The sequence below is a fragment of the Schistocerca nitens genome, chromosome 3, assembly GCF_023898315.1.
Source record: "Schistocerca nitens isolate TAMUIC-IGC-003100 chromosome 3, iqSchNite1.1, whole genome shotgun sequence".
Taxonomy (NCBI): Eukaryota; Metazoa; Arthropoda; class Insecta; order Orthoptera; family Acrididae; genus Schistocerca; species Schistocerca nitens.
The window spans coordinates 582,495,642-582,519,028 of record NC_064616.1 but is presented as its reverse complement, the minus strand read 5'-3'; the positions used below and the strand labels follow the sequence as shown (position 1 = coordinate 582,519,028).

The 23,387-nt window shown below is 37.1% G+C and overlaps 1 protein-coding gene across 1 annotated transcript in view; it reads right to left on the bottom strand.

Moving 5' to 3' along the window:
• The window catches only part of LOC126248497 (gamma-aminobutyric acid type B receptor subunit 1), a 117,130-nt gene that overhangs the window by 78,503 nt on the left and 15,240 nt on the right, over positions 1-23,387 (bottom strand). The window contains exons 5-6 of the mRNA XM_049949534.1: positions 14,113-14,283; positions 9,511-9,727 (exon numbers count right to left, since the gene is read on the bottom strand). Of these exons, the coding sequence (XP_049805491.1) occupies positions 9,511-9,727; positions 14,113-14,283 (388 nt within the window). The remainder of the gene's footprint in view (positions 1-9,510; positions 9,728-14,112; positions 14,284-23,387) is intronic.

The following is a 23,387-nucleotide window of genomic DNA, read 5'->3' as shown; positions in this document are numbered from 1 at the left end:
CTGGCCTCAATCTCCATTAACTCACTGTCCTCACTCCCTCCACCCAACAGTCTTACCTTCGTCTGTCCTAGCACCCTTTCCCAATTCACATCTCCGTGTCACCTTAATCGTGCACTACTTCCCCTGACTCTGACATGTGTCCATACCTAGCCTGTCCATCTGCCATCCCTCCCTCCCACATTACTAGCCAACAAGCCAGCTGCCTCCCTCTGGGCCCCTAGCTGCCCACTCCAAACACCTCTTCCAGCCTCCCACCCCTCTTCTCCTCTACCAACCCCACCTAACATGACTACCACCCTACCTTAGTCCATCTACCAAACTGCAATCCTGGAATTGTGCATCCAGCTGGCACTATGTAGGGGGCACAAGTGTGTGTGTGTGTGTGTGTGTGTGTGTGTGAGAGAGAGAGAGAGAGAGAGAGAGAGAGAGAGAGAGAGAGAGAGAGAGAGAGAGAGAGAGAGAGGGAGGGAGGGCATGCGCGCGGTTGTATGCGTGCGTGCGCTCTAGCTTGGGAAAGGAATTACTCCATAAGCGAGCAAGTTTTCTTTCTTTCTTGCACGTCCCCATTGATGACTCAATGCTTCCGATTTCCAGTGACTGGTCTTCTTTATTCCTAAACTATACTCATATTTCATATGCATACACTACACATTATGGCATTTAATTGTAAATGGTTTAAGATCACACTTCGACGATGCTCAAATGGCGAGGCAACGCCCCCAATAGCAACAGCCAGAACAGGACAAAATTCCTTCTGAGCATAAAGTCTAATATGGAGAATCGTAATCTAGAAGAAAAGTCTACGGCAACATAGCTGGACTTTTTAAAAAATTAAAGGACATCATATTCATCAGTGATGGTAGAAATTATTTATTTCAAGATTGCAATTTCAGCCTTTGGGCTATTTACAAGTGATACTGCAAAAGAGTTTCCTTCAGCATATGTCAGCCTTTAAAATCCTCCAATATGTATACATGTCATCCTCAAAAATAAGCCGTTTCACAATGTTAACATCATTCACGTAAATCACTACAAACCACTGCACTACCACACTGTTTACATGTGAATTAAAAATGTGCACAGGCAGTCTTGGCTTGTGAACGTGTTTTCGTGCCAGTGGGCTTTGTTCACACATAAACAGTGTGCTATAACACTGATTTGTGACAGTTTGTGAAAAAGCATATTTTTGTTGACACATGTCTACATGTTGGAGGATTTTAAAGTCTGTCATGTGCTGAAGCAAATTTTTTTTCCAACACCACTTAAAAATGGTCCAAAGGACAAAACTGCAATTGTGAAATAAATAATGTCCACAGTAAATGGCATTTATGACATCCTTTTAAAAATTCTACACGAATGTCAACCCCGACCATGAGAAGCTAATCAACTGCTGGATGATTGTAGAAGTTTCTGTGGTTACAGAGAAAGTAATATAGCTGTCATTAAGAGCCAATAAAAGAAATCAATTAGTAACTAAACAAAGAAATAAGTTATCCTACCTATCTTTAACTGCTTTCAGCTGAAAAACACAATGCAAGCATGCAAGGACATGAGAACCACAACGAGGTATCTCAAACAGCACTATCACCTCCGTACCAACCAGCAAGGATTCTGAAAACATTGGTCACACAAAAACCAACCTTTACTTTTGTCTCATGACATCCTGAAAATCTTGGATCAAGATAAAGGTAGTTTCTGTATTTCCTGACTTCCAAACAGCATTTGTCTCAGTGACACACCTATGCCTATTAATGCCAGTACAACATATTGCAGGGGGGGGGAGGGGGGGGGTGATATAGAACTAAGTCTGTGACTGGATTGAGGATTTCTTAGTAGGGAGGATGCAACATATCATCTTAGATGGAGAATTGTCAATAGATGTAGAATTAACTCAAGACACACGCCACAGAAGGGCGCTGGGACTTAATTGTTCATGTAAATAAATGACCTGGCAGACAATATTTATAGTAGCCTCAGACTTTTTGTACGTTCTGTAGATATCTATAATGAAGTATTAGCTGAAAAAAAACTGTGCAAACATTATGAGAGCTTGAAAACGTTTCGAAGTGGTGCAAAGATTGGAAACACACTTTAAATGTTCATAAATGTAAAATCACGCACTAGATAAAAATACAGAAACATAGCATCCTGTGATTACAATGTCAATGAGTCACAATTGGAATTGGGAAATTCTAACGGCTCTGCAGTATGCAACCTGATAATCTCACCATCATTCAACGATTTTTTTCATAATATGTATTGCTGTCACCTTTCACCACATACATCAGTGATGACACTTCTTTAAAATGGGAATTAACTGTGCCTTTTTATTGATCACTTGGAACACTTCTTTGCTACTGCAACATGCAGTAAACTGTTGCTAAGCAGAAATGGAGTATATTATTTGTGATAATCTATGTTTAATTGAACATATACCACATCCGATCCAATAACCTTTCCTTTACTGAGCATTTTTAGGTGATTCTCCATTTGCTTATGTCTATCCTCGTCATTTCAATACTTGCCAGAAGATTAAAATGGAGGAACTGTAATATTCTCTCTTTTATTAACATGAGTTCAGAAGACAATATTCAATATTTCTGTCTTCATTCATTTCACTTCTGATATGCTCAGTAAGTAACGGGATAGGTGACTCATCTATTAGCTGATTTGATGTAAGAGCTAAAATTCTCAGGATTCTTTGCCCATTCACGAGTTAAAATACTGCTTTCAAAATCATTGACTGCTTGTTACAATCATCTCCTTATGTTCAGTTTTTTTGACAATGCTTCAGCTTTGCTAAGCTTTGTGGTGAAGCTCTCTTTGCCTTAATAGTAAATTCATAACATCGCTACTGTAGAACAGCAGGTCTTTCCTATAGCTCAAAGTTTTGCATGGCAATAATCCATCTAATACGTGTTGTACAGTACTCTTGAATTCTTGTCATTTACTCTCCACATTGTCAGATACACAGATGGGTGCCTGATGTTAACTTCTTAGATAAACAGCAATCTACTTTATGCTTAGCAGAAACACTATCCTACCGTTCATAACAGCATTTTCAACTACCATCCTCTCTGATATTACATTAGTCTAACGATCACTGATTCCTTTCACTATGCTAACTAAATGAGTAAATTCTGTTCTATTCCACCACTTTTTGTGCATGCATCTGTGACAATATTATTTCTTATTCTCATATTTTGGCTAATAACTGTACTGCTATCATCTAGGTAAGTCGCTGACATACAGATAGTTAAGTAAGCTGTTTCTGTTAGTGAACTCGTATCAATCAATATAAGACAGTCAATAACAAGACCATTGGTCATAGGTAGCATCTAAGAATAAAATTTAACTACCACACAGTCAACAAATCCATTGTGTTTATGAATCCTAAGGCTAATTATTAAAATGGAGCACATATGCTGCAAAGCCAGGCAGCCAGACTCAGAAAAATAGTGCCTCTAAAAGCACAGAAGTAAAATGAGTGGTTTCCATGATTTATTGAGCTGGAAACCCTGGTCTTGGCTGAGCAAATGTCTGCTAACTGTATGAATTTCCACACCTTCATTGATCAGAGAATCCCAATAGGATAAGGTTGTGGAAATATGATTAGCAGAGGAGGAGGAGATTGGTGCTTAATGTTCTGCCGACATTGAGGTCATTAGAGAAGGAGCACAAGCTCAGATTAGGAAAGGACGGAGAAGGTAAGAGGCCATGTCCTTTCAAAGAAACCATCCCAGCATTTACCTTAAGCGATTTAGGGAAATCAGAGAAAACCTAAATCAGGATGGTTCGATGTGGGTTTGAATCATCATCATTTTGAATAATTAGCAGATAGCCCGCTCAACTGACAAGGGTTTCCAGTATGAAAAGTCATGGAAACCTCACATTTCACATCTGCAATGTCAAGGAACTCTTGTTCTGCCTGGCATTCCAGCACATGCCATCCTATTTAATAACTAAGCACCATGGATGTTGATTTACATACACAAAGTTTTATATATGACTGGTGCTCTTGTTACCGACTGTCTTATCTCTGATGCACACACATTTCCTCTACAGCAATGGTTGGCACCACATCAATAGCAATCTTCTGGTAGGTCGTGAGTGCTTATTAGGTAGATCGTGCAAGTACTGAGAGTGTAACACAAAAATTTTTGAATAAAAATGACAACTGTTTTTTGTAGTATTGAAAATGTACTCTCATTCAACACAAGTTTGTTTTTTGTTTCTTAACAAAAAGCACAGAACTGGTACCCACATCTATCTTGAACCTCTAAAACAATGTTAACCATAGCTAGTAAAGTTTGCTGCATTAGTTCAATCAACCGCTACCTGCGCATCACTCCTTGCTACATTATTTCATTTATCTTTGCACATTATAGGTTCAGTACGTGTTGGCAGAAGTCGGTGAACTTCATAGCATTATGATGGTAGTCTGCCAACTTCTGCAATCTAATAGTGTGCAGAATATATGTATGCAGACTGCTGCAAACAGCTTGTGTGTGCTGTCAGCACTGAATATGCAGACATGCCAACACAATAACAACAGGAATGTTATATCAAAGTTAGTATTTAGTAATCATTTTGTGACTTAGATCTTCAAATGTGATACTGTATAAAGAAAATAATACCTAGTGCAACAACTTCACACATAATGAGTTGTGTATAAGAAAAACATAAATTTTATCATTTTCATACTGAATGGGAACATCAATTTTTTGTATCAGAACGATATAGCACATACATTTGTTTATTGTGTCAAGCTCTTATTGCACTTGTGAAAAAGACAAACGTCAAGAGATGTTTAAAAACTGTGCACCCAAAAGTGAATGCCAAGTTTCCTTTAGACTGTGAATTAAGAAAAGAAAAAAAAAAAAATTAAGAAATTTAAAAATCAATTAACTTTTCAGCACTATCTGTTTACAAAACCAGGAGATAAAAAAGTGTTGCCACTGCTCTTGCTTCTTACTGTGTTTTGCATGTATTGGCAAAAACGAGGAAACACATTACAGACGGTGAATTCATAAAAGAAGCATTTTGAGAAGCTGCTGATGAGTGGATTCAGAATTTCAAAAACAAGTCTCAAATAGTGGCTGCCATCGAATAACTCCAACTTCTATCAAGAATGGTCACAAGAAGAGTTGAAACACCACCTAATGATGTTTTCTCCAAACTGAAAACAGCCTTGGATTTTTCATTGCAATTAGTTGAGTCCAATGACACGACAGGCACTGCCTAGCTGCCAGTTTTTGTAAGAATAATTTTTAATAACTTTACTGTCAGAGAAGAACTTTGAAAAATAATTTGTTTGAAAGGCCACACAAGAGTAGAAGATATATTTATGTCATGGAGCAACTCATCCTATCTGATAAAATGGTTATCCACAAGTTTTTAAGCATTACCACAGAGTGAGCTCCAGAATTAGAAGGTTCTAAAATGGGTTTTCTTGCTCAGTGTCGAAGAGCTGAAAGTTTTCCACAATTTTTAACATACCACTGTATTTTATACCAGCACTCTGTGTGTGGAAAGTTTTTAAATTTGAATGAAACAATGAAAACAGCTGTGATGACAGTCAGCAATATTAGGTCTTACTCTCATCAAACAAGAATTTTCAAAGACTTGGCAGATGAACTGGAACTGCAATTTGGAGATTTACTTCTCCATACAGATGTGCATTGGCTCAGTAAGGGAAAAGTACTTCAATGCTTTCACAATATTTTACCAGCCATCAAATTGTTTTTGCAAGAACAAGAAGAGGAGAATCTATTAGCTTATTGGGAGAGCATCGCTGGCTTATGAATTTTGCTTTCTTAATGTGTATAAGAAATACCTAGGAGAACAACTTAATGAGTTTAATTTGAAAGCTGAAGACAATGACAAATATGTTGCTGATTCTGAAGTAAATTCTTTTACCTATAAATTTAGTTTATGGGAGTGCTGCCTTAAAAACGGTGGGTTAAGACAATTTCCAACTCTGAAGACCCAACCAGAAGACAGACAGATACCTTATGACAGTGAATAACATGCAACAATGATCTCCAATTTAAGGGATGTTTTCAATGAATGATTTTCACATTTCAAAAAGATTTCAGTGGTAATCCAGTTTGTACCACTCCCTTGGGCTAACCCTAACGTACTGAATATCTCTTCTGCCAGTGAAAATATTTATGACAAAGAGAGGAGAGCTGTTGAACTCAAAATAATATCTTTTAAAAAATGATTTGTACCTTAATAGGTGTTGCAGAGCTCAAAACCTGTTGGCCTCTAATGCTTCAAGAGGAATATCCTATATTAGTTAATGACACACTTAAGATAAAGGCCTTGTTTTCTTCTACCTACCTTTAAGATTCATTATTTCAAAATATGAATTATACTAAAAATAAGCACAGAATGACTGACTGATGAACACCTGGACACTCATATTCATCTACTAACAAGGGAACATTCCCAAGTGTCAATAAAAGATCTTTATGAAACTTGGCAGGTGAGCAGAGAGGGCAAAATAATGCAACATGTAGTTTTTGTTTGTGCCCAATTTCTTTCCAGGTGTAAAACACAGCCTGAAAGGTAATTTGGCATATTGGTTTCGAGTGAATATCTTTGAAACCAGGATATTTTTCTCATATAAGAGTTTATACATAACTAACATCCTGTAAACTGTATAACCAAATTTTGTAATCTAAACATTCATTATTAGTCTAGTTACTTATTTTACGTTTTAAATTTTTATTTTACATTCTCTCTCACACACACTTTTTAGTTTACTGTTTCATATACATGAATTTTGTTAATTGAAAATAATAAGTGACTCATTATTACAAAACAATATCATTACAATAACGATGATCTATAAATAAATGCTTGAAGCATAATGTTTTCTTATACCATGCACATAAAATGAATGAAATTTCTTCTCATAATATACACAACAGAGAACACAGTATAAAACAAAATTCAGCAGGAATTCAAACTGTTGAGGGTGATTCTCTAAATATCTTGATTTGTATCAGGCACATTTCAATACACTGGTAAGCCATGGCAAAAAGAATTGATTATACACCAGTGACTGCAACTTAATTATATTGTTTCTGAAGTGGAGATTCACATCAAAAATCATTATATAGAACCACACCTGAAAATTTTCTCACCAAGTTCTTTCAACATCGAAAGCCGTATACATCTCATGACTGTGCCTGTGCTCTCAAGCCCTTTGGGATCGCCAGATGAACAAGTCCCTTGTTCTCAGATGTGATGCTCTATACAGTTCTTTCTGACTGGCAGCTCTAAGACTCTAACAATACCACAGATTTTTCTCCCTCAATGGGAGAGAGAACATCTCTCAAATATCCTTTGATCTAATCAGACATTTGTTTACCAGATTTTGATGCTTTCACAAGGATATCTGGGGCTTTAAAAACAGATCTGCCAATTCTCTGTCCAAATTCACCATTTTTCATTTGAAACTATGAAACAGCTGGTAGTCAGTGTAAAAGAACCATTTTGACTATCATATCCTGAAAACAAGAAACTTGTTCATCTTGTGATCCCAAAGAACTAAACAGCACAGGTACAGAGGTGGTAAGTATAGGAACCTTGTGAGAAGATTTTCAGATCTAGTTCTGTTGAATGATTTTGATCTGAATCTCCACTCGAGAAACAATACAATTAAGCTGCAGTCATTGGCACATGATTCTTTTTGCCATTGATTACCAATGTACTGAAATGTGCCCAATACAAATAAAGATATTTAGAGGATCACCCACAAGAATTTGAAATCCTGCTGAAGAATGTTTTATATTGAAACTTCCTGGCAGATTAAAACTGTGTACTGGAGCGAAACTCGAACTCGGGACCTTTGCCTCTCGCAGGCAAGTGCTCTACCGACAGAGCTACCCAAGCATGACTCATGACCCAGCCTCACAGCTTCAATTCTGCCAGTAGCTTGTCTCCTACCTTCCGAACTTCACAGAAGCTCTTCTTCGAAACTTGCAAAACTAGTACCCCTGGAAGAAAGGATATTGTGTAGACATGGCTTAGACACAGCCTGGGGGATGTTTCCAGAACGAGATTTTCAATTTTCAGCGGAGTGTGCACTGTTATGAAACTTCCTGGCAGATTAAAACTGTGTGCCGGACCAAAACTCAAACTAGGGACATTTGCCTTTTGTGGGCAAGTGCTCTACCTACAGAGCTACCCAAGCACGACTCACAACCCATCCTCACAGCTTCAATTTTATACTGTGTTCTCTGTCATGTGTATTATGTGAAGAAATTTCGTTCTTTTTATGTGCATGGTGTAAGAAAACATTATGTTTCAATCATTTATTTATAGATTATCATTATTGTAATGATTTGTTTCATAATAATGAGTTACTTGTTATTTTCAATTAACAAAATACATGTATGTGAAATGTTACTGTATTCCTCACATTTTCCAAAAATGGTATTTCAGTAACCAGCTTTATTACATATGTATGTAGCTTGAAAGCTTCTTTCGAAAATTTTCGTTTTTCATAATTAATTTGTGGTGGTGGGGTATTTTGCAAAATTTCAAATTATTACAAAATTCAATTACACAGTTTTTAAGAATGTTAATTACATATCAATTTTTATGTGAGAAACATTTTTTATATATCATTGTTTTGAAGATATTCCCTCCAAAGCTAGTATGCCAAATTACCTTTTGAGAATGTTCCCTTGGAATTGTAACAAGCTATACAGCAAATATCAAGAACATTGTTAAGTTTCACATTAAATGTATGATAATTCTTGGGTTATGAATATAAGAATATATTTACAACATATTATTAAATAAAGTTCTTATGTTTTGAACAAATAGTGAAGATGTAAACATTTTTTTGTTAAATAGTTGTTCTTCAGTACCCATAAATTAAAAATGTAGCAATTTTTAAAAGAAGTAGATAACTCTGTTTGACATGTTGGTTTGGAACTGCAGATCACTACAGCTTCATGGCTGCCTAACCCTGCTCAACAGTACTGTGTAAGGTGGTTTTAATTCTGTCACCAACTCACCTAGATTGGGGCTGAATGATTATCAGCCGAAATATTGGAAGAAGAAATAATACTACTTGGGACACCTGGCCGAAAGATGAGGGAATATTTTATCCACTTCAAAAACTTCAAGAAACAAATTCTGATACGTTTGTCACCAGGATGCCTAAGGCATTAATATAACAAGACATTTCTCTAACTGATAACTGCTCATTGTAAACTTTGGAGAAGTTGCTTAGCACAATATCGCACAAATTCCTATCCCTGCCACAAGTTCTAATTGTAAGGATAATTAAGACAGTTGTTTCTGTTAGTAAACTCATATCCAAATGGCTGCATTGAGTGACACACAATTTTTAAGAAGTTCTGAAACAACATTCACGTCAAATTATTATTACAAATTAATCGCACATTAAGTAACTAATCTAAGCATTATTTATCCTACATAGTACAAGTATCTACAGCACTGTAATTAAATAAATAAATTTCATACCTATAAAGAACCAGACATATGACTTCCCATAAATATTCTGCTTATACATCTCACAAAGCACCCTCCGAGCTGCGACAACATAGAAAAGACCAACTATGATTCTTGCATCTTGCCTTCGTAAATTCCGTACAGCATCTGCTGGGTCACTTAAGAAACTTTGTCTAGTCACAATTTCAATATTACTCTCTTTGCAACGTGCTTCCAAGTCTTCCACAGTCTGGGAAAAAGAGCATAAATTATGTACAGAATACAAAAGTCTAGTAAAATCATAAATGCACAAAATGTTAATTTAGAAATAAATCAGAAAGTGAGCATTTAACATATTATTTAACATCACTACTTATTGCTGCAATCTCGATATTGTTGCTTCCTTTGCCTTTACCATGTATCTCTTGAGCTAGTGCTAAGTTTCTAGATAAGAAGGTCATTATTCAGTGTGGAGTGCTGCTCAAGTGGTTGGGCAAATGACACATACATACCAGCATACAATAATAAGAAGATACAAAACTGTCCAAGTGGAGCCTTGCTCAGATATGAAAATCTGATATACATCAACTTCAACTGCGAGGAAATTCAACAATGCTTGTTTACATGGAGTAACTCTGGCACTCGTACAGATTCCTAAAGTGCTTGGAAACGAATGGAGTATAAAAGAAAAGCCATTTGTAGTACATGATATGAAGAAGTTGTCAGCTGCTTTCTAAAGCATCATTAGTAACTTTTTGGAGACAAGAAGCAGCCAAAAGAGCAGAAGTGCTGATGATGGTATGCCTGTCACGGGATTACAAGGTACAGAGGACAGTTTTCTTATGTACTCAGTACTCTGCAACATTCACTTGTTGGAAGATCATCATTTTGAGTTACCTATCGACCAACACCGCCACATATAAAAATTATTTTATTGCTGAACTGGTCTCGTACATGTCCATCATCAGTGGCCCAGTTAATGAATGACAAACATACTCTACAAATCATTATAAATAGGTATAATTCACTGTCTGTGTCAAGAAATACAAAAGACAATAATATGAATATAATTACTTTATCATATATTGTCATGTTGATAAATCATTACATCTCACTTTGTGTTTACACTCAACATGATATGCAGCATACAACATGTTGATGACACAACAAATCCCCATCATTAGCCTGTGGCGCACACGCACACACACACACACACACACACACACACACACACACACGTATGTACTTATCAACATGACACTAATTTGTAATTATTTCATGTTACTGTATTCTGCAGTTATTGGAATTGACAATACATTTCTAGAGTATGTTTGGTCTTCCATAAAAAGGGCCACCAATGAAGAATGTAAGTCCAATATCAGCTGGCAATAAAATAAATTTTACATATTGTCACTATTGTTTTTGAGATCTCTATTCACCCGTCACACTTTTACAAGTAATATGGGACACACTGTAGAAAAGGTTCTCAGGCGAGGCATTGGATGTCATCACGAAAATCCCTCAACATTTCAATGGCACAACTGATTGACATCTTCAGCTGTCCTGGACATATTGCTGAGCTATGTCTGACACCACCTATTTATGCTGGTCTAGGTGGGAAATATGCAGGCTTGAAGGCATCACATTCAGTGGCCAATAGCAAAGATTTCATGATTCATAGCAGGAAGGATACTATGCCACCTGTTAGACAATGAACCAAGGTTGTCAACGCATGCACAAAGGCTATTGTTCCTACCATGAGCAGCTGTCTATAACCTGAGCGCTCCATCACAAGCCACATGCCAAAATACTTTCCTCAGTGGCAAGTGACCATCCTTGCCATTGTCATCTGAATATCTAAGTCTCCGCTGAAACATAATCCTTTGGATACTAATAGTTTCACTTTTTGATCACTTTGACTTTAATATTAGCAGCACTGAATCCCATGATGTGTTAGGCTGGAAACCCTTCATCTCTGTTCACAAGATTTGTCGAGATGCAAATTTCCACGGCTTCTTTAATTATGCTGTCCCAGAACGAAGACTTTGTTGAGAGAATTTTGTTACTTTTGTAGTTCATGCTGGAAAAATGCTCTGCCACATCAGATTTCTCTGATGGTCAAGGAGTGTGTTGCCGACATTCGATGCATCTGTCTTCCATTGTGTGACAAGTTTTCGTCCTATGCACAACTTCCTGTAGCTACAAGGCATCTTACAAACATTGAGCTTTCTCAAACCAATAATGTCCTTCATTGAGCTTAGAAGAGCTCCATGTTTGATCGGCAGATGGATGATGCATTTAGCTGTTAAGTTTATCTTCCTATTTCCGAAGAGAGACAGCTGACGTGTGGCACAACGACCATTCCTCTTTGTTATTCACTTTCTTCTAGCTCCTCACACTGTCCGACATGCACCAGGCAAGCCATGGCGAATCTCCCATTGAAGGGAGGAAAGAAAAAGGGAACATCCCAACGAACCCCTGTTCAGAATATCGATTTTGCAGGAATATGGTATGGAGGTGACGTAGTGCATTTGATAAGTTGTATGATCCTGGAATGGTTCATTCTCTTTGGACCAATGTCCTAAGCATGTCACTTCATTGCCAGTGTGGTAACAGCTGGTGATCTGTAAGTATAAGTCGGCGCGGGTTCATTTATGGTACACAGTGTGACCAAAGGTGCCACAGTTTTTACTCTGCACCAATATGTCCAGGAATGATTATTACCTGTTGTTCTCCATCTTCATTGTAAACTTGATGTTAGGAGGAAGATAAATGAGATGTTGCAGAAATGTGTCCAGTAATGCAATGCCATTAGGACAGGTAACAAAGCTGTCATCTACATATGGTTCACGGTAAATGATGACGGCCAAAACAGTTGCAGGATAAAGATTCATTAAAATTCTTGACCAAGGTTTCGGTATATATAAATATACCTTCATCAGAAGGAAATCTACATATGGCCAAAAGCATGTACATTTTAACTCATGATTACAGAAGCAATGGAATTTCACAGCTCAACAAATCCTATAAACAGAGATACAGGTTTCCAACTCAGCATAGCATGGGGTCTGGCACTGGCAATATTGAAGTCACAGGAATCACAAAGGTCATACAAGGGATGAGACTTTGGTGGCAGCTTAAACATTTGGATGACAATGACAAGTACGGTCAAACACCAGCAACGACATGTACTTCTGCATGTGACTTCCAACAGAGGGAATTGAGGTGGCTGATGGCACATGTCAAAGTCCTTGGTTCATCATCTGACTGGTGGCCTACCTGTCCTTCCCACTACTGATCTTCACTGTTGGCTACCACATGCGCATTTCTCACTTAGACTGGCATAAATAGTAAGCTTTAGTCATAGCTCAACAGTGTGTTCATTGCACCTGAAGATATCCATCTGTCGCACCTATGAAATAGTGTGGGTTTTTCACAAAGGTTTCAAACATCTCGCCCAAGAATCATACCTACAACTAGTGTCTGAAAAGCATTAATCACAACAATGTGTGATATATCCATCTCTTGTGACTGTAACAGAAGACCTGTATTAAAGTTGCAACCATTTGTAAAATAAATTTTAATATATGGCAGCCTTGGTTCATGTGAGATTCAAAATGATGCTCTTGCACGCAAAAGGATTTTGTACCTTATCTACTATTGAGAGGCTGCACAGTTCACTATGTGCTGTGTAAGTAATCATTATGAACCAATGTGAAGACAAAATCGCTCTTGCCTAAAATTTGATGAATGAGAAAATTAATGAATTGAGTAATTACATGCTGCTAATTTAATCTGTGTAGCACTTGAAGGTAACAAATGTATAGAGAAGAGTTACAAACAACAGAACTGGAGACTTCAAGCATGCAATCAAACACACAATCAAATAACCACAGTGAAAGATTGCTAGCACAAAAATTGAAAACTATAGTTGCCACGTGCCTCTTCAGCGATGCCATTTAGCATAAAAATGGAGCTGTTATGTATTTCCACAGTTTTTCATCTTTTACAGAATAAAATAGTTTTCACTGACAGGTTGGTCTACCTGGTGGTAAAAAGAGAGATACTATATCAAAAGTAATGAAAGTCTTGAATGAATTGTTCACAGTGGACATTTACAGTATTTCACAGTGAATGTAAAAATTGGGAATAAGGGGAGTACATGGATAAACTGTACCATCAGACAGACATTGAAGTCATAAGAGATACAGTATTAGCTCAGTTTGTCCAGGAAGTGAATCAGCAGCATCTTGCTGAAGGAGCTATCGCAGCATTTTAGTGTGATAACTTTAAAAAGTCACATAAATAATAAGTCACAATGACGTTACAGATATTTGAGGCCCACCTTTCCTGAATCAAAGTAAACTACCATCATCAGCCTGTTCAGTAATAAGCGTGCAAACAATGTGAGGCTAAGTTATTCAAAATTAGAATAGACTTATTTTAATGTAGAAGAGAGAGAACAATTCTCCAATTTTGTAAATTCAGTAACTTACTAAGTAATTTCTCTGTGGATTAGACAAGCAAAACTGTGAGCTTTAATGAGAAAAAGACAGAATACAAAAATCATTTCACTCCACTGACATAATTCACAAATATCAGAATGATAAATACAAATCCTGTATGTAAACTTACCGAGATAAATACTTCTTCTGCTTGCTGCAGTATGGCAACACGAGACCAACCAAATTTTTCCATGAGTTTTATTCTTGTTGGATTATGCACTGTAGCTGATGGATGAGTACGAAACAGTGTTGGAAAGCGATTCCGATCAGATAGGGCTGGTGAGCTGGCACCATAACAAAGCTGAAAAACAAAACAAAGTTTACATAACACTCATAAATATCTATTTATAACTCTTTATGACAGCTACTACCCCAGTGTATGAAATTCTAACCTGCTGCATAGTTTTCAAATTAGAATCATTACCTTTTGTGTGTCACAAGGCACCTAATATATTGACAGGTAACCACTAAATATACATAAAATAGCAAGAATTTAATTTCTTTTTATCAGAATGAAGAATTTTTTTAGGTACACAAAGACTCTTATTTTATGGTATACACCCCTGTTAGGTCAATACACTTTTTCCAATGTTTTTCCCACAAGTAAATTTTATCCCTGAAGTGCAATTCTGGAAGGTCTGAAAATGCCCATGTATAGATTCCATAATCTCTTCAATGCAATCAAAACATTTTAATGATAATATTATGAAACAGACAGTTGCTACTCACCATATAATGGAGTTGCCGAGCCGCAGATAGGCACATGAAAAAGGCTGTCAAACACAAGTAAGCTCTCCGTCAAAAAAGCCTTCATAGGAATTAATGACCCCCCTTTCACACACACACACACACACACACACACACACACACACACACACACACACTCTCTCTCTCTCTCTCTCTCTCTCTCTCTCCAGCAAACTTTCTTGTTTCACAATCTTTTTGATGTGCATATCTGCGACTCAGAATCTCCATTATATGGTGGGTAACAACTGTCTTTTTCATGATATTGTCATTATTCCTGGAGTTTCCAATGTTCACATTTTTATGCCACACATTTCTTTAGATGTAAGAATAAGTCAAAGTTGGATGGAAGTAAATATCTGTATGAGCTCTAATTTCCCGTATCTTTGAATGGTGATCATTGGGCAATTTTAAAGTTGGCAGTAATAATATATGCTCTACATCCCCAGCGAAGATCAGAGTTTTGAATATAGTGAGCGGCCCCTTCCGATTAGCTGTCGTCTATCTGCAAGTGTGACCCACTTCAAACTTTCTATGAGATTTGTAACGCTCTCGCGATGGCTACATGTACCAGTCATGAATCTTGCCACTCTTCTTTGGACCATTTCAATCTCTTGAATCAGACCCACCTGGTAAGGGTCCCGTACAGATGAACAATACTCGTAAGACTGGACGAACTATAGTATTTTAAGAAATTTCCTTTGTTGAAAGACTGCATCGCTTCTGGATTCTACCAATAAACCGCAAACTAGAGTTCGCCTCACCTGTTACCGTCTACAGGGTAAGGTAAATGTTCATAAAAATAGTACTTAAAATCCATACATTTTCCCGCACACATTTGTGGCCATGTAAGAAGATCATCTTTTGCAGTCTAGAACTGCATCCATGTGACTATACAAGTCTTTCTCAATTACTGTTTTACTATTTGCAAGGTAGTAAATAAGATGACTACCTTCCGCTTCCCAGAAAATGAAGGTCATAATCTATCCAGCAGTGAAATTTCTGCTGCAGGGTCACTGCTTTGATAGTTGTGTCATTTTGTTCAGAAGTGAGGGCCCACTGTTCATTCATAGTAACAACTAAGTGCACAAAAATCAATTTTATTCTTTTTAAAATGACTAAAACATTGCAGAGCAAATATTATCCATATTTGTTTTTGGTCAGCGCTCAACCAATGAATAGAGTAGTCACTTTATACACAATGTTTATCGTTATTTCCCCATATAAAATGTACCATGCACTACCTTCTGGGTGTGCCTGTAGTGTCTGCTCTTTCATACATCTTTAATCTATGATTATCCAGTATCATATCTCAATGTTTTCTTGGGTGACTGCTGTTCTGGAATGCCATTCATAAAGAATAGCTTCAAGAGAATTAGTTATAGTTTGAATCTGTTTCCTTATACTGAACAGTCAAAACTGAAGTTTATATTTGTATTTTTTCCCAGATCAAAATTGTATTGTGCAACATATACCAAAAAACAACTTTTAATATCATGGCAATCTTTGTGTCACCCAGATAAATTATGTTGTTCCCTTTATAAAATCTACCACATGATGATAGTAGTAGTCTATAAAACTAGATATAATAAAGATGATGTGACTTACCAAATGAAAGTGCTGTCAGGTCGACAGACACACAAACAAACACAAACATACACACAAAATTCAAGCTTTCGCAACAAACTGTTGCCTCATCAGGAAAGAGGGACGGAGAGGGAAAGACGAAAGGATGTGGGTTTTAAGGGAGAGGGTAAGGAGTCATTCCAATCCCGGGAGCGGAAAGACTTACCTTAGGGGGAAAAAAGGACGGGTACACACACACACACACACACACACACACACACACACACACACACACATTTAAAGACAAAGAGTTTGGGCAGAGATGTCAGTCGACTGACATCTCTGCCCAAACTCTTTGTCTTTAAATATGTCTGCTTGTGTCTGTATATGTGTGGATGGATATGTGTGTGTGTGCGCGCGAGTATATACCCGTCCTTTTTTCCCCCTAAGGTAAGTCTTTCCGCTCCCGGGATTGGAATGACTCCTTACCCTCTCCCTTAAAACCCACATCCTTTCATCTTTCCCTCTCCTTCCCTCTTTCCTGATGAGGCAACAGTTAGGTGCGAAAGCTTGAATTTTGTGTGTGTGTGTGTGTGTGTGTGTGTGTGTGTGTCTGTCGACCTACCAGCACTTTCATTTGGTAAGTCACATCATCTTTGTTTTTAGATATATTTTTCCTACGTGGAATGTTTCCCTCTATTATAAACTAGATATAATGTTATACCAAAAGGAAAATTCACAACAGTTAGGTTGTGAGTGATCTGCCTTTCCTTTCTAGCAATCACTAACATATCCCTTTCCTCCCTGAGGAATGACCTAATAGTCTGACAGCTAGAAGAGTTTCTTGTACTGTGTGTGGTGCCGTGCAGTACTTAGAACTCTTGAAGGTAAGTACTTGCCAGAGACTCTCTATCAAGGGTGATAGTTCATCACCATTTATTACGGCATGGGTTACATGTGTGTCATCCACTTCTCCGCTTACCTTTGATGAAAGAATAGAAACATGCTTTATGGCAATAGTGTATGGAATGACATCACTGGGGACAGGAATAGTATCAGATAGTGTTTTCGGATGAATAGAGGTTTTGTTTGTTTCAAAATTATGGCCACATTTTGGTTCACCGCAGATGGGGGGAGTGGCATCACATTGACTGCATTCGCACAAGACATACATCCCAGCTCAAGGCTTTATGGTGTGGGGTGCTATTGGGTACAACCACAAATCACAGATGGTGTGTGTCCAGGGCACTGTGACCAGTGTGACCTATGTGAATGAGAGCCTGCAACCTGTAGCCATACTGTTTCTGCACAACACCCCAGATGCCATTTTTCAGCAAGATAATGCACGACAACATGTTGCACAGATATGGCCTTCTTGGTGTCACAGGATGTCAGCCTTTTGCCCTGGCCCAGCAGATTTGATTCAATCAAAAATGTGTGGACTATGGTGAAACAATGGGTACAGCGATGTGACCCAATGCCGAGCACCAGAGGTGAACTTTGGAACCAGGTGAATGCAGCATGGATGGCTATACTACTGTTACCAGGATCCATGGCGGATCCTGTTCCTACTAGGCAACAGAACACATGCTGAACCAAAGGTGACTGAAATGCTAATCATTTCTGCAGAACATACTAATGTACATGTCTTGTGAATATGAACATCATATTTCTAGTCATTAAAAGTGTTGTTGTTTCTTAACACTTCTGTATTTTTAAGGAACTCAATGAATAGTAGAAAGTTTCAACCATTATTTACAGAGACTTGGTGACTACATTGAAAAATAGTGTCATGTATTGGAGGCCTATCAAAACAATGTGTAATTAACTTTTTTAAACTCTGCAATGGTATATACAATGAATAGTATTTTACACTGCAGGACTATAAACTACTTCACCGAATTCCTGTGTAGAAGAAGGGAATGAAGCTTTTCAACTTAAATTTGAAATCTGGGGTTAATCACTCAAATTTCTGTTCTAATGGAAATCTATTGCAAATGAAACATGCAGAACATTGCACATCTTTCTGTACAATGATAAGAGAACTGTTATCTCTGTGCAAATTGTTTTTCCGTCTAGTGTTCATTGAGTGAATGTGGCAGTTCCAGTTGAAGGAGTGATATTATTAACCATAAATCCCATGAGGCAGAATGTATACTGGGACAGCAGAGCTACAATACAAGATGCTTGAACAACTTACACAGTTTGTGAACTAATACTGCAAATGACTTCCGCTGTCCTTTTCTGGGTTACGAATAATCTTTTTGCGTCAAAGTATGCAAACTGAACAAGTTTTTGTATTTCAGTGTCTGAGACAGGACACATTATCCTTTAGTAACAGAATTTAGTTTCTGCACAAGATCCTTAGTGCGATACTTCCAAGAGAGCTTTTCATCAATCTTCAGTCCTATGAATTCAAAATATTAGACTTCCACGATTATTTGATCACCAGTGATATCAAAAACATTCTTCTGAAACTTGTTTCACAAAGTTACATTATCCATCATCCTATTTGCTAAATCACTGACATTTCTTTCATGTCATTTACAGCATCACTTGTCTGATCTGTAAATCAAAAGATTTTGGAGTTGCCTTCCATGTTTAACACAAAGACTGTCACATGCACTGTGATGGATATTTCACTGCCAGGCCACAGCATCAGGAGCGAGTTTCTGCTGTGGCTGCAAGCGGGCACATGGCATCAAGCCTAAGGCTCCACTGTGCTTGCCGGTTGCCTTGTGGCAGTCAACATGTTGATGGCAGCTCACTGATACATACCAATTGGTGATTTGGTCATTTTAATATATTCAGTGCTTTGCAGAATCTTTTCTTGAAATCTCTTACATGTGATAAGTATGGCAAATAGTAATCGGATGTAAGGCTCTGAAATCTCGAAACTGTTCTTCACTTGCAAATCAGATAAATTAATTTTTTTTTATTTCATTTTATTTTTTTTACAAGAATGGCTAAAAGTTCAAAATTTGTCTACAAATATATTTATCCACAAATGGACCCCTTACTGTTGTTATAATACAATAAATTTAGTAATTATTAATGGCAACAATAATAATGGTTGTATTTAATTTAATATTTGTGTCTACCATTATAAATCAATATTTAAAACAGTTACTATTCTCCTGCTGAAACAACTTACAAACTAGTTATCTAAAGCAGCATTAAGATGATAAGGGCCATATGAAATTCAATAGATGAGCACAGAAATCCTATTAATACAGCTGTGAGAGAGCACTGACCCCAGTGTTGTACTGTATATCCTTTTGATGTAAATTGCTTCAAGAGAACAAACAAAATGGCTACCCTCCACAAGTAGAGAATTATCTCGTCTGCCAGGTTCTATTAAAAAGTGGAATGGGGATTTCTATTCAGTTCCATTGTAGGTATAGCAATATGTCATACTGGATTTAATGAGGTGCACTTTCTTGAGCATCAGACGCTGAGGCATCCAGCTCGCACATGGGGAATGAGTATGTAACTCATTACTGCTTGAAGTAAAATGGAAAATTTGGGTTTATAGTCTATCAGCAACTACTTCATTAAAGACTGGGCAGAAGCTCTAGTTCAGCTTAAGTGTGAAAGGAAACTAATCACTTCCTTCTCATAGAGACTACCTTGGCAATTTACTTAAGTGATTTAGGGTAACCACTGTAAACCTAAATCAGCCATACGAGGGCTTTACTCATTCTCCTCCTAAATGGGAGTCCAGACTGAGCCAAAGTACTCTGTATTGCTATACTGCCATAGTCCAGGCCACACCACTGTCCAATTGTGTCTATAGTGATGGACTCTTGGGTCCTGGCGGGCACTGGTAGCAGCCTTGTCAAAATGTTCTGTCATGGGCAAGCTATACCTCAAGGTTGTGTTTGGATATAGTTCTTTTGTACAGTGTTACAGGAAACAGTAGTCAGCAAAATTCTTCCTGATTGCCACTGAAACTGCCGTTTTTTATGTATGAAATTTCTTGCGCCACACTGCATGGTGTGCAGAACACACAACACAGCCTTAAGGACCACTTAACTATAAAAGTCAGACTATCTGAAAATCTTTAAGGTGTTCCCCTGGTACAGTCAACACATTTGTAAATATATAGTTAAGGAATTGTTACTGCTTAAACTTTCTGAATATGGGTTTGCAGTGTGCCTGTGGAAAACTGTTTATCAGACAGCCCTCTTCTGTAGAACAACAAAAAAAAAAAATTGTTGTTGTCACTGTTCTTGTTTTAGGCAACAACTGGTAGAATCCCAAAATATTTTGTGTGTTGCAAATAACTGTAAACAGCTGAAGTATACCATCTTGACATGTTCTCAGGTACAAATGTTTGCAATAATCCATAGAGCAAAACGGGCAGAACTGAGTTTCTGTGTGAGCCTTATTTCCTGGCCATTAAAAGTTGGTTTCTATTAACATGAATCCTCAGCAATTTTGTAGATCTTACTTTACACGTGTGTCTTTATCACCCAACACCAGTTCTACATTTAAATTTTGACTCATTTTCCCAAATTGCATGTAATTTTTTCTACTTACATTTAATATCTACCTGTACACATTGATCCAAGAGTGGACATACTTGAGGACTTCATCAGTAAATGTATGCAGCAATTGCTTTGGCACACTTATAACACTAATATAATCTGAAATTAGCACAATATTGGCTGTATTGTCCGAGGTGCATGTCATTTTAAACAGGAAGTAATATGGTACCTATAACAATACCTTGTGGGGACTCCTATTTTCACATTTTTGTATCTGATACTAGACTGATTTTGTGACTGGAGTAACCTGACATTGGCCCTACAGTCTGTATTCAGTTCTGTAGGCATGATTCAAATCGCTATTTTCCCCGCCATCGAACATCTATTTCTTTCAATTTTTTTTGTTTCTAAAAGGATGACATGACTGACAGAAGCAAGCCTCAATTAACCCTTACTATACTAATGAGAAGTCAGCAATGTATGAGAAGGGCCTAAGTAACCTGTGTTAGTGTTGATTATGACACCAGCACTCATCTACACTTGTTGACATCTTAGGTTTCAAGCTTTTTATCACTTCTAACATTTCATGTTTATTTGATGGAACCACCCTCATGCAACAAAATAGCCTTTGAACCTTGTTTTTGTTTATTGATTTGTGAATTTTGAGTTTTAATTAAGTTTTGCATTTATGAAATAATTTCATACAATGTGGAAATTCTTTTTTTAATATTAACATTTCCTGCATTTTTGAGAATGATACCCTGTTCTTCACATGTCTTCCCCTAGTTGATCTTCACAATTCCCCACACAGTTTTTGACTTTCTATGTGTCTTATTAAACTACCATATTTAGAAATGTTGCACTAGCAATTACTTTTTCATGTGTCCTCCTGTAATTCTATATACTCTACAAACTGTTGATTTGTGGATGTTTTCATTTTATCAATTAGTCTTTTCATAGTTCTACAAAAACTTTTAATGCCAGCTGTAGTGCAGGAATTTAGCTTCATGTTACATTGTCAAGTGAATCTTGGCATGTATGGAAAGCACATCTTGAAATATCCCATAAAAATTAAAGAAAATGAATTATACACATCACTGGCATTTGTTTGGGGCTACCCTTCTACCCATGACTAATTACTTGGAATATTTACAAAGTTTATATAGTTTTCTGTAGATAAATTTCATTTATAGGTGAAGCATGCTTTTATTTCTTGCACTGACACTTACAGAATTTTGAGAACCAGAGCACTTTGGTCTGATAACCCAAAATCAATATCTTACTTCTACTTGTGTAGGTCCTACACTGAAAACCTATTGCCTGTAAGACTTATTCTTGCAGGTTCTTAAATGTGAGGAAATACACTGAAGCTACATGAGAAATTTAGGAACTGATCTTTCAGCCTACTTCATTTACATGGAAGTCCCCACAAACAAGTACAGTGATTCTTTCAGAAAATAGAATTTTGGTAGTGTTTCTAATTGAGTAACAAATACTTCCTGTATCTCCACAAGGTGGTCTGTATATGGTTACTGCTGACTTTTTCTTGCATTTCATACAACTGCACAGCTGTTTGAAAATATTTTTCCACATACAATGACTCAGCCTCACATCATCTACACTTGACACCTAATTTGATAAGAATATAAACATCTGCCTTTCCTGGTAATCTTTCTACAATACTAACCTGCAAACCCATACAGATGAGTGTAAATACTGCTTAGTTTAAAATTTCTGCATCAGCACTCCATAATGCACATGCAGTCAGTATTTGCACCAGTCTTTGCTACCCTAAGTTCTAAGGATTTCGTTCTAAGACGTGGAATGCTTAGGCTTAAAATCTGCATGTGATTAGGATGAGACTACATTTGTATTTACATTACACAGTGTCATGTTCCATCCTGTGTCCTGATGAGGTACCAAAATTCCTTGAGAAGCACAGGTTGTGTGCACTTCATGGGTCATTTAGTGCTGTGGTGAGTTGCTCACTATTGTTGCTGCTAATGTTTTTGATGCTGCCATTTCTGTTGTGGTAGTTGTTGGGGTGGTCATTGATTTTAATTGTTCTTGTCAATTTGAAGCTGCAAATTTTAGGCCTGCCTTTGTTGTGCACACTGTCTTGTACTATTTATTTCATGCTTTATCACAAAAGCCAATAATTCATAAGAACAACATTTTAAGGTTGGCAAATTTATATGGACAACATTCAATTTTTCATTTATGTGCATCAATAAATTTTCTTGTCCTGTCTTATTCACACTGGCCTTTTCCGTTTCATATGACTCCTGAGAGCCGCATACTGCACTTCCATAATCTACAGTAGAGAGTGCTATAAAGAAGTTGCCATGGACCAAACTTTTGTTGCTGTCACAGTTTTGCACTTTATGTTTGAAGTTGTTGAGTTAACTTTTCTGAAAGGGTGAACTATCATGAAAAATTTTTGCACATTCAGTTCACTTTTTTTCCTTCTTATAGTTTTGTATACCCATTTACAGAATAATTATACACTCTAAATGATTTGTGCTCGTTAAGCTTGGTAATTTGTCCTTACAGATATCATGTATTTTCTTCTATTGCAAGAAAATACACATTTTTATGGAGATAT